At 35.0% G+C, this 12,746-nt stretch overlaps 1 protein-coding gene across 1 annotated transcript in view; it reads right to left on the reverse strand.

Moving 5' to 3' along the window:
- Positions 1-12,746, reverse strand: part of LOC139698618 (collagen alpha-5(IV) chain-like) — a 133,980-nt gene that overhangs the window by 34,213 nt on the left and 87,021 nt on the right. The window contains 5 exon segments of the mRNA XM_071597461.1: positions 733-838; positions 4,461-4,667; positions 8,085-8,278; positions 9,590-9,705; positions 11,951-12,084. Coding sequence (XP_071453562.1) covers positions 733-838; positions 4,461-4,667; positions 8,085-8,278; positions 9,590-9,705; positions 11,951-12,084 — 757 coding nt within the window.

Below are 12,746 nucleotides of genomic sequence, written 5' to 3' on the forward strand. Positions count from 1 at the left end.
AGGACATCAAAGGAAAATAATATTAAGACATTTAGACTGATTAGCTGATAGAGGAATGAGATAAAGAGATGATCAAATCGATCTCAGTAGTGATAACCAATTATGAGAATGATAGTGATGAGACAGATTTATTACCCTCACCTCTGACACAGAACTATTTTTATTGAAATATCATTTCATGTTGAAGTACAATTTATATTTTGAAGTTTTTATTAGATTAATTATATGAATACAGGGTTTGACACAGAGATAAAGAAAATACTTCTGAAATTAGCTTCAACTATATGGAAGTGCAATAGCAGGTGTATTGAAATATACTTGAAGACAGAAATCAATTTATAGTTTATTATTTTCAATGGCTGATATTTAATGTATATTATATCCCATTCAAATTCTTGTGTAGAGCATTCAGAAACAGGGTGCATTAAGTATGGCTTACTATCAACTTTAAAAGATTTCTACTCCAAAACTTCTACTCTAATACAAAAAATTATTCAATCCAATGACGTGATGAAGTGATGCTAAGCTATCTAAATAACAGTTCGTTTCAAAATTCATGATGAAAGAAAGAAACACTCAGACCTAATTTATAGACATGAAATAATAAAAAAAATTATCCTAAACTCATTAATTTTTATCCAATTTCAAAAGTAATATTCAGAAGAGGAATCATACAATTTAAGTTAAGTAAAAATCCATTCTTCTAAATTATGTCTCTATAATGGTACATACCGATGGTTCCAGGGTCTCCAAAAACTCCAACCAGTCCAGGAAGCCCAGGATAACCAGGAAGCCCAGGTGGTCCTGGCCTCATATCACCTTGAAAACCTTTGGATCCCTGAAAAAGAATTATGGGTTAGAGATAGATTTCTGTTAGCTCCTATGACACAAGATAAGTAAAATTAAATGACATTATTCTTCATATAATTGGTACTATTGTACTTCAATGAGCCCCAGGCTCCTTAGAACCTTACTTGATTACATACATGTACGTGGGTTGTTCAATCATTCCTTAGAATATTCAAGAAATGGTGCTTTTAGTACCAGAATAGGTTTACTTTCAATAATCCTCATCTCTCATGAGATGGCTGTTAATGTTCCAGTGATATCCATCCCAGGGTTTCATTTTTACAGTCGACTGAAGCAACCATCTTTTTTAGAAAAATGGGGAAAAAATCAGTTTCGTGTAGTGATTAAACACTTCTATTTAAAAGGCTTGACAGTGAAAGAGATCAAAGCCGAGTTGGATGAAGTTCACAAAATATCTGCTCCTGTGTTTAAGACTGCTTACAATTGGGTAAATGAGTTTCAATGACGTTGTACATCCACAAATGATGAACATCATTCAGGATGTCCTGTGAAAGTTACGAGGGTCATCCGGAAAGTAGTACCCGTTCGTGAAATAAAGACACAAAAGTAAATATTAACAAACATAAAAAATTTTATTTGAAAGAGGATACTTTAAACTACTTCTCAACATAATCTCCAAGCAAATTAAGGCATTTGTCATAACGTGTGACAAGTTTCTGTATTCCTGCTGCATAGTCCTTCGCCGCCAGCTCATTGAGATACGCGAGGGACCCATCTTGCACAAATTTTTGCATAATGCAGATGGTGTTTAACAATTTCATGAACAATTGTTCGAGAAACATTGGGAAAATGCTCACAGATGTCATCAATTGTGACGCGCCGATCGTTCCTCACGAATTCGTCAACTGAGCTCACCAGTTGGTCTGTAATGACAGACGGTCTCCCCGAACGCTCATCGTCGTGTGTGTTCCCCCTCCCCATGTTGAAGTTGCGACACCACCGCCGAACAGACGACTCGTCCATTACATTGTCTCCATACACCTCCTTTAATTGGCGATGAATATCACATGGGCGAACGTTTCTTGCATTGAGGAATTTAATCACTGCCCTCACTTCACAACTGGCGGCGTTCTCAATTTTTTTAAACATTGTAAACAATCACAGAAACAACACAGGCAATGCTAGCGTCACGCAACTTGGCTCAGAGAAGGCAGACAAGCCACTGAAGCTATCTGACCTCGTCCAGCGGCTACTCGCGTCGTCAGCACTTCATGCGGCACGAACGGGTACTACTTTCCGGATGACCCTCGTATTTCCTCCAAAATGATTGACAAAATCCACAATTTGGTTTCCAGTAATCAACCAATCACAGTTCCCAAAATAGTGAAGGCCACAGGCATACCACAAGGTAGAGTGTTTTTAATTTTGCATGAAAAATTGGGTGTGCAAATAATCTTGACAAGATGGATGGCATGGTTGCTCTCAATTGAGAATAAAGGTAATTTTGTGGTTGATTCTGGGCCTGGTTTGGCACTTTTGCAATTGCAAGTTGCAATCCTGATAGGTATCTACATAAGTACGTAATTGTGGAAAAAACATGGACACACTACTACACTCCGGAAAAAAGGAATAGTTGAAACAATGGGTATGTAAAGGTATGTAAAGCTGATCTGGCTCCAAAGAGGGCTAAGATGGTGAAATTGATCGACAAGGCGATGGCTGCTGTTTTTTTGTGATGCACATGGAATCATCCTAAATGGATTGCTTGCATAGAGGAAAAACGATAAACGGGGAGTATTACGCTTTGTTATTCACCAGTTGAGCGATGAAGTCAAGAAAAAATGTCCTCATTTAGCAAAGGAAAAAATTCTCTTTGAGAAGTTAAGTGTTTGCTCTCCCAGATTGGGCATTGGACATGGTGTTAAGCGTCCCCAGTCCAGAATACTATACTCCTACAAAACCTTCGTTTATGCTTTGGATATCAATTAGATTTTTGAATAAATAAACTGAATCAAAGGAATTTAGCAATATGGAATGGAATGCATGAAAAACTACTAAGGAAAATACAGATGAAATACATGGAAGAAGTGATGAAGGACATCAAAGGAAAATAATATTAAGACATTTAGACTGATTAGCTGACAGAGGAATGAGGTGGAGAGATTGAGATAGAGAGAGGTAGAAAAATTCTTTTAGAGAATTTTTTCCTTTGCCGATCGTCTATCGCGGCAGGGGAAAACTGACAAAGTTTTGATTGTGAAAATTATGGAATTAAACTTTGAATTATTACACCCTCTGTATTCAACAGTTTTGGCCCCAGTGACTTTTTTTATTGATCCAAACTTGAAAAAATTGCTTGGTGAAAAATGATTCACATTGAATAAAGAGGCCACAGCAATGAGATGCCTATTTTGAGGACCTTCCAACATTCGTCTATTTTATATCCATACTAAAAGGAAAGACTTCTACTTTTCCACAGATTTTATTATATGGTACAATGCGTTTCACCAACTTGCGGCATCATCAGGTACCTTTTTTTTCTTTGTGTTTTTAAAGTAATATGGATATTAAATAATTGCATGAAGTGAAGCCTGAAACAAAAGAATATATTCTTCCATTTGGATGACTGAAAAAATTTGAAGAAATGCTGAGAAAAGTGTATAAAACTAAAGGGAGAAATTATGTTGTAAAATACAAAAAAAAAATTACCCAAAATAATTTGTTTTTCTATAGGCAATTTGGCCCAGATTTACCCACATGTTTCCCTCCCACCCACTACTGGCCTCTTTACGTTAGGACAGCAACTTTTTAAACCAATTCCAACACTGCAATATCCATGGATTTTCTTGATCTGCTAATAGGCATGGAGGGGAAAGGAGAAGGCAGTCAAACTTTTCTATTTGCATGATCATATGGAGTCAGCTCTACCTACCTCCAGTGATGATTATGTTCAGAGTTGTAAGAGTTTAGAATTTGAATATGAAAGTAATTAGCATCAGGACTATTGCTATTTTGCATTTTTGCATTATTCTACCTCATTGAAGGGTTTTTTCATGTAGAATATGAAAAATAATTATAATGGCATTTTAAATTGGTTGACATTTTTTATTGCCATGGGTGTTGTCAGAAATCCAATTAAATCTCATCTGAATCGAAACTGGCAAAATAATATTTACTGGGAAATTGAAAATATACTTTCCAGGAAGCTGAAATAAATTTGGATAGTCTACATAATATAACCAAGTTGTCTATTGATGATTATAGAGGTCTTAAAGTCTCAAAACTGACTTAAAAAAAGGTAAATTTTACAAGTTATTAAGGGCTAAATGCCAACATTTTTGTACCTCTTTTTGCAGTGAAGGCTGTAAGAGGGAAGAAATAACCTTTTAACATGGAAATGATTGTGTTATGCATGGGACAGCTATCATTATCAAGGAGGTTGCTTGAATGAAACATGTAATGGTGAAGAAAGCTAAGATATTCATTTGTCTCCTTTCTATAGAATAACAAGTGAAGTGTCTATCAATAATACTTACGTTATTTTTTTAACCCATAAATCTTCCAATTCCTTTCATTCACTAATCAAATCTGATTTTGCAAGCACTATGTGTTATGGCTGGTGAGAGAAAAAAGGATGAGATTGTACTCACCGATGGGCCCATTAGACCCTGGGATCCGGGGGCTCCCTTTGCACCCTTGAATCCACTGTCTCCACTTTGCCCATCCCGTCCAGGGTAACCAGGAAGTCCCTCCAATCCTGGGTCACCACGGATACCAGGGGGACCCCTTAGCCCTATTTCACCATCTAAAATTGCCTGGCCATCCTCTCCCCTGTCTCCTTTCTCTCCTGGCCAACCCTGCCACCAATTGCAAACACAACATGGAAATGAGAAACAGAATCTCTTAGACGCACTGCTTATCCAGCATACATTCATTCAGATTCATTTATTGCAACATGTTTTTTTAGGAAAAATAAAATACACATTGACCACAAGGTGGCACAGGGGAATGGTAAAGAGTATTAAATTTTATTACATATTAGATTTTTTAAAAGAATCAAATTGATAATATTTGCATGATGGTATTTATCAAAATATCATATTCAGGTTTGGCTTCAATGATGTAGATCACCTGCTCATTTGATAATTGTTTACATTTCACACAGGGAAATTTGGAATAATCTGTTTATAATCATCGAGCTGATGGCCAACATAATACTCATCAAATCATCAATCCATTCATATCATAAATAATTATAATGAGTAATTATATCAATGTAATAAATAATTATAAAACTGACTAATTCCTATTGATTTATCTAAAGGAATATTAATAATAATAAAATAAAAGAATATTTATTCATAATTAAATGATAGAGCCACATCATATGATATCAAGGTAAGAGGAAATGCATAGGTACATACATCAAATTGAAATTACAAAATCAAGGCACCAAAACATTCTTCAGCGCTGTTTCACTTGTATGCTTAGAAGAATATCTCATCGAAACTACATTCAAAATACTCTTCAACAGAAAAGAGAGGGCTGGATAGCCACCAGGAGGAGATTGAATTTTGGAATCCAAGAATACTACTTGTTCAGGCTTTTTCCGGCAACTTGTTTAAAGAAACCTAAAACCTCTATTTCCAAATTGATCTGCCAGTCTTTGCCAGTCTGCATTGAGGCACATTGAGTGCCAGACTAGTCCTAGTGCTATGAGAGAGGATGACAGACCTTGAGGGGAATGTCTTCAATTGCTCCTTGACACATATAATGTTAGTAAAAATATATAATCTCTAAACTATGAAATTTTTAAATGCATAAAAACAGTTTGTAGCGCTCTCAAGACGACGAGTCAGTCATAATGCACATTGCCTCTTTTTGAATTTTTAGTTCCTGTATAACCTCAGGGGCATACTCCAAAAGCAAAAGGTCATGACTGTAAAAGCGAGAAAAATGTATATTTCTCAAATACTCGGCTGGAATCAGCATTTTTACATTTTTCTTAAAGGGTATGACATACCATGCTAAAGATACAGGACAGCATACTAATTAGTTTATTTTAATTGCAGAACTTAGACATACAATGACATTTTTAGTCATAATCTGGTTTCATGACCCACAAAAATCACTGTAATGTATAGTGTATCTATAAATTTGCCATGAGTTTCTCAAGAAGTAGGAATATGAAGTTAAAAATTAATATAGTAAGGAATAAACTTAAGTTGATGGAACAGTACTACAGTGAATTTTATTCTCGTGTTACTTTCAGTATCCTCTTCTGAGGTTCCTCTCCCCATGTGGGCATAATCTTCAAAATCCAAAAGAGGATTATACGTATTATGAGCAATGCTCCTTGCAATGCACCATGTAAACCTCTCTTCAAAAGACTTGGTTTATTACCAGTAGCTTGCTTATATATATTTAATGCCATCTTGCATGCAAAGGGTAATATTTCTCTGCACAATTCCAACCACGATTACCATAGTCAATATACAAGAACCTGCAATGACCTGCACCAGCCATTTGTTGGAACACGCAATACTGTTCATGGGTCCAAAGCAATGGGCTTAAGGTTATTCAATAAACTTCCCCATGAAATCAAATATGAAACAAAAGAACCTGTTTTCAAGACAAAGCTGTTTAACCTTTTAAAAAATAATATGTTCTATTCTATGAATGAATACCTAAAATTGTCACTATGCATCAATTCCAGCTTAACCAATTAATATGTAATTATACTATATATATATATATACACACCAATACACTAGTATAATTACATATTAATTGGTTAAGCTGGAATTGATGCGTAGTGACAATTTTAGGTATTCATTCACAGAATAGAACATATTATTTTTTAAAAGGTTAAACAGCTTTGTCTTGAAAACAGGTACTTTTGTTTCATTTCAAGAGAGTCTCTCTTGAAGAAGGCCTCTTAGAGGGCCGAAAGCTCGAACAATTTACCGTGTGAGTGTTCTTTTAAATGTGTCTATTCTTTTCTATTTGTGTTATATTGTGTCAGCCCATTATATATATATATATATATATATATATATATATATATATATATATATATATATATATATATATATATATATATATATATATATACATATATATATATATATATATATTGTATCTATTCTAAAATTATGAAATTTATATCTGACGTGTCCTATATTTGTGTATGTATGAATATGCAACAAAACTCCGGACAAATAAATATATTATTATTATTGCAGTTTACATATTTTGGGTGAAAGTGGGTGTAATAGTGTGGGTGGGTATAATATCACAAGAAATAGCATTGATGAAAGAAGCTCTAGCAAAAAATACTGGTTTACATTGGCAGGAATACCAAGTATAGATGGAGAAAAAATATTAATAAAAACTTTCATGTAGAGCATTAAGATGCATGAAACTGAAAGCTGGTCTTTGACAAAGGGGATAAACATAGGTTGGAGGCTTTTAAATGGTGAGTATGGAGAAAAAGGGAGATAATGTATGGGTACAATAGGAAGGTTAATATTGCACTTATGAACATAAGAGAAAGAAGATAGGAAACTACACCTGTATGAGGTGAAAAAGGCAGAAACAGTTGGTGGAGGAAAGATAGTGGGATGTTAGTAATAATCTTATTGGTCAGCATGAAGGCAGATAGACGGGTAAAAATTTGAGTGGAAAATAATATAGAGCAAAAAGGAGGAAGTATAGGTGATTTATATTACATAATGATTGTTATGGTCAGTCCAAGTCCACCTTTAATTGTTTAATTAAGTACCTTGAAATGGAATTGGTAAGACTAGTTGAGCACTTGATAAAGGCTTTGCATGAATGGCATCCATTTGTCATAAAAGATACTATTTCCTAAAAACGGATAACTATGATTTGCTTATTCAACAGTCCATAAAAAATAAAATTAGATATTATACAGATAAAAGCAGAATATAATCCTGCATAATAAAGCCAAAGTTGCAAGAGTTGCACAAAATCAAATGGCTAAGTCTTCCATCATTCAAAACATTCAACTGGCGATATGATGATTAAAAGAAGGTGTACTTTCTGATCGCAGGATTAATTTGTCAGAATTACCGCTCAACTTATTTACATCATCACTGCTGGGCTATCGTAGGGAATATGATGAGAGGTGAGGGTTGCATAGAGGGAATGCAATACAATATGCTCTTATCATACTGGCATTGAATTAACTCCAATCTTGGGGGATTATTTCCTTCTATCCATTTACCAATTGATGTAAAGTAAATACTAACATCAGCTCCAGGGCGGCCTTCAAATCCAGGCAATCCAGGTGATCCTCTTGGACCTTGTTCACCTATTTCTCCTGGATATCCAACCAGCCCAACAGGTCCCATTTGTGAGTAGCCAGGCTGCCCAGCTGGCCCTGTTCTCCCTGGAAGTCCTGCATCACCAGGCTCACCTACCATGCCCGGAGCACCTGATTGGCCTAAAGAAAGAAAGATGGGTTGACAGGTTGATTGCATTTTAAGTGTAAAGTTTTATGTACAGTAAACTTAATCACCATAACCTTAAAGTGAACAAAAATCAGAAACACAGAATGTGAAGAGATGTACTTTTTTAACAGAGTTTAAATAAAGATGATATGATTAACTCAATATATCCTATACTTTGGAAAGTTTCATGTCTATTAGAGTGAATAAAGCAATCATTCAAGGTACATAGTGTGAACTACATTGGTCAGGGTTCTTCTGATTTGTCCATTTTCTCTTCCTCCTTCATCAATGTAACTTGTCAATGATAAGGTGACCATGGCTGCATACAGAACAGATCGTTTCTCTTTTGCCCATTTTCTCTAGGAATGTTGGCTGTAATGGCCACCATTGTTGTTATTTATCCCCTCATCCTCATCATCGCTTAATTTGATTTTTCACCACAAGGCTCAGCAGAGGCATTCAATGTGCCATTTGCTCAAGCCCATAGAGTTTCAGATAAAATTCTATGGCAATTTCAAAATCTCCCTTATTTCACAAATTAGCCGTGGGAAAATAAAGTTCTTTCATGGTTTAAAGCTACACATTTCCAAATTCAATTTTGTGCCTTACTAAGGAGAATATATTCCACAAGGCCTGATGTTTTCTTTTGCTTTTTCTTAGCCACTGTCTTTTCTCCTCGGATTATCACTTCCATGCCCCTGCTCATGTCTGTAAATAACTTCGTCTCCTGATACAGGTCACTTCATAAGTTTTCCATTGGTAAATGATATGCACATATTTTGGAATGAACATCTTGCTCCAAAATCAAATGCTGCATCATTGCTCTGGAGACTACAGAATTGTCAAAAGCAATTGCATGTTTCAGCACTCATGATAGTCAGTTCCTTCCGATGCATGAAACATGAAAATCCTTGTCCAATTATGTGAATAGCCAAGCATGCCAAAATGTAACAGCATGGCTGCAACCATGTTTTCAGGAACAGCAGGGGTGCCCAATGTCCCTAAGATCTATGACTTCCACCCCTTCCTTCTCCATGCCAAACCAATCCATGCACCCCCACTAACCTCTCCCAAAAAATTGAACCTAGTCTTACACATGCATTTTATTTCAACTTAAACATTTGTTATAATTTGAGTGAATATTAGAATGAATGCAAATTGTATCTAGCAGTGACAGTATCCATTAGGAAAATGTCCTTAATCTCTGCAAATCAATTGAAACCAATCAAATATGAAATCATCAGTTTTATTGGCCTATGAAAGAATCACCCATCCATTCCCTCCTTGAACATGAGCTCACTTACCTGGCTCCCCTGTATCCCCTGGTTTACCCGGTCTGCCCTGCATTGCTGTAATGGCTGAAGATGACAATCCTGGCTCTCCAGGTTCTCCGTCAAGACCCCTTTGTCCTGGAGGACCACTGCAGCATGAGTAAAAGAAGAATCAATGGAAATGAGCTCTACCATTTACAATTCAGCTTGGGATTTTAGAACTCATTTGGTATTTCAGTTTAATCAAAGCTGCCCAAAGGATTCCTGAATCAATATGTGCAGAAATATGTTTGCTACGGAAAAAGTGGCTGAAGCATCAATTATTATTTTATCACTCAAAACTTGCAATTTTTATTTTTCCTTTCCTAAGCATCTCTATCTTTCTATGGATAAACTGAGGTGAGAAACTTATAGGACAAGAGAAATGTGGTGGAAAGAGCAGAGCAGGAATAAGGAAAGTCAACAGAGACAGGGAGAAAACAGTATGCCCTTTAAATATGGGAAAACACTGTTAGGATGAAAGAAAGAAAAGTGTGTGTATTATCAGAGAAGCAACAATGAAAATGCTACCATTGCAGAAAAGGGCCAGAAAAGAGGGAAAGAAAACATATAAAATAATTATATGCTGAAGATATAGGGCCAGCAAATTTAGAAAGCTATTATGATCCCCATGAAGATAGATTGGGTTCAAGCACACTTGACTCAGATGGAACTAAAGGAAATGAAATCAAATATGGCTGTATGACACCCCTTCAGGACTGCTCACAGGTTCAGGATGATGCGGAGGGAGGAATTTTTATGAAGGAGGAATTCAGATAAAAGATTAAATTTAATCAGTGTTTCTTCCTATCCCTAGAAGAGAAAAAGCAGAGGTATTTAAGGACTATATGATGACCAGTTAGGACTATAAGGCCAGTTTGATCTCAAACATAGAAAAGGCAGTAAAAAGTAGTTGAGAGAGCAAATTTGGCATAATTAATAAACATTTTCCAGAAGGTAGCAGTGAATTGGAGGAAGTCAATTAAAATATTTCTCTAGAGTCTAATGCCAATTAAAATATTTCTCAAAGTTAGAGAGCTAAGATTTAGGATATTTAGGGAATAGGGAATGCATTTGTCATCAATGTTCAGTTTAGTTACAGAAATGTGGATAGTTAGGCATAAAAAAAGGGGGGTAGGGGAAAGAAAACTACGACACTGCCTCTCGTGAAATAATCAGGAATGAGCTTATTATTGAAGCTTTGATAAAATGTGAAATACACATTAGCAAAGTTTGTGTTTATAATGAGAAGAGATAATAGAAAGTATAATCTGCAAATTAGATGATCTGCACTCATATAATCGAGAGTTTACTGTATACACAATGTACAAAAATTATGCATTATATGAATGTCTGTGTCATTTTTATGGATTTGTAACACTATGAAAAAGAAAGGGTTCTCGGGTTCTTATATGAAATAATGATTATGGAAAAGAAAGTGAAACCATCCATGAATTAAATTTGTATGCACCACAATCCAAAAAGAGTTTGAACAAATATTTTCCCATACACATGTAAACCAAAAATTGTCGTTACTCACCATTTCTATCAATGTGCCAGAAATAAAAAATACTTTATGAGATAATTAAGGTTTATCATGGAATTAATGTGTATTTATTCCCAGGGTAAATTTGCAACAAATGGGTGCTATGATAATTTAATGCATTTAATGTAACACACTCCAGCTTTCACTCTCTTTCAGCCCTCTTGTCAATGCCAAATACATATTAGCTTCCCATTCCAATTTTTTCACAATAGAAAAGTTTTCTCCCTTCTTCTGTGACCTGAGTCTTGCCAAAGTATGAGATTTCAATGTTTTGATTTGGTTCTATGGTGCATTTAGAGAAACATAACTAGTTTCTAAAACAAGTAAATACCAGTGCTACAGTGTTTTAACATTAAAAAATGCTAAATCTGCCATAGGGAACAATAGTATGAGAGAATGAGATTAAATACCAGTAAAAAAATGCTTAATATTCATTGATTTGTCCTTTTTCCCTGACATCAATTTGCTTGGTCTTTAAAAATGACATACAAATTCTTCTGCTAAAGATAATTCTGAAGTAGATAATAAGTTAAGATGAATTTGCTATTCATTTCTCATTTTTGACATTTTATATTATTAAAAATGTGAAAATATTCAAAGAATTTGATGTTATTCACCACAAATATTTAAAAAAATTTCAAAGCTTGATTATTTTTGAGTTTGACATGAAGGTGGATGGAATTTAAAATCTCAAAATAGAGGTTCACATCTTTTATCGGTTGAATATATAAACGTCTTCCACTACATCATGTAAAGGATTCATCTTATTGAAAAACAAATCAGTGCTGGGGTAGTTTTTTCTTCATTACCTGACACCTCTCGGTCCTGGGTCACCTCTCAAGTAAATTTTTGGTACGTCTGCTTTATCACCAGGGGCTCCTGGAAGTCCATCTCTACCAGGAATTCCATCTCTTCCTGGAGCACCAACATCACCAAATATCCCCTATTATCAAAAATAAATGGCATAATCATCATATTAAAATTTCCTGCATTTTCATATTATTTTATTTTGTCCATAAATGTTTAAATTTGGCGGGACAGGAAGGTAGCAAATGTGCATTGTGTATCCTTATCTCTTGAACTTAATCAAGCCTCAATGGGAACCATGGAATTACTATTGGGCAGATACACTAGAATTGACTTGTTGACTGGTCTTGGTTTAGTTGAAAGTGCAAAAAAATAAAGAAAAATATCAAAAAACCAAGAAAGGTAAGAATGTTCACTTGACAAGAGTGAATATTAAATTGGCAGGAACCCATAGAGTCAGACTTAAGTATAATAAATCCCTAGGAACCATGAAAACTTTAACTATAGAGAAAGGTTGGTTGGCCATTTTTTAATGATACATATAATTATTTTAATGACCTGTACCTTAGGGACCATATTAATAGAGTTTGTGATTTTCAACAGACTTTAGTTAAAAAACAAAGTTACCAACTCTTTTAAAATGGACAACAAACAATTCCATGAAGTGAAGCCTGAAAGTATGAAGTATACCTTAGGAACTCTTATCTGTAAGCCAACTTAAAGCAGTCGCTAAAATCACTATTCTATGCTAACAGATTAAAATTAGAGAAATTCAATCAATCATGAAGCTGCACTTTG

This window comes from Hetaerina americana, unplaced genomic scaffold (assembly GCF_022747635.1).
Source record: "Hetaerina americana unplaced genomic scaffold, ioHetAmer1.1.p SCAF_9, whole genome shotgun sequence".
In the NCBI taxonomy this organism is placed as follows: domain Eukaryota; kingdom Metazoa; phylum Arthropoda; class Insecta; order Odonata; family Calopterygidae; genus Hetaerina; species Hetaerina americana.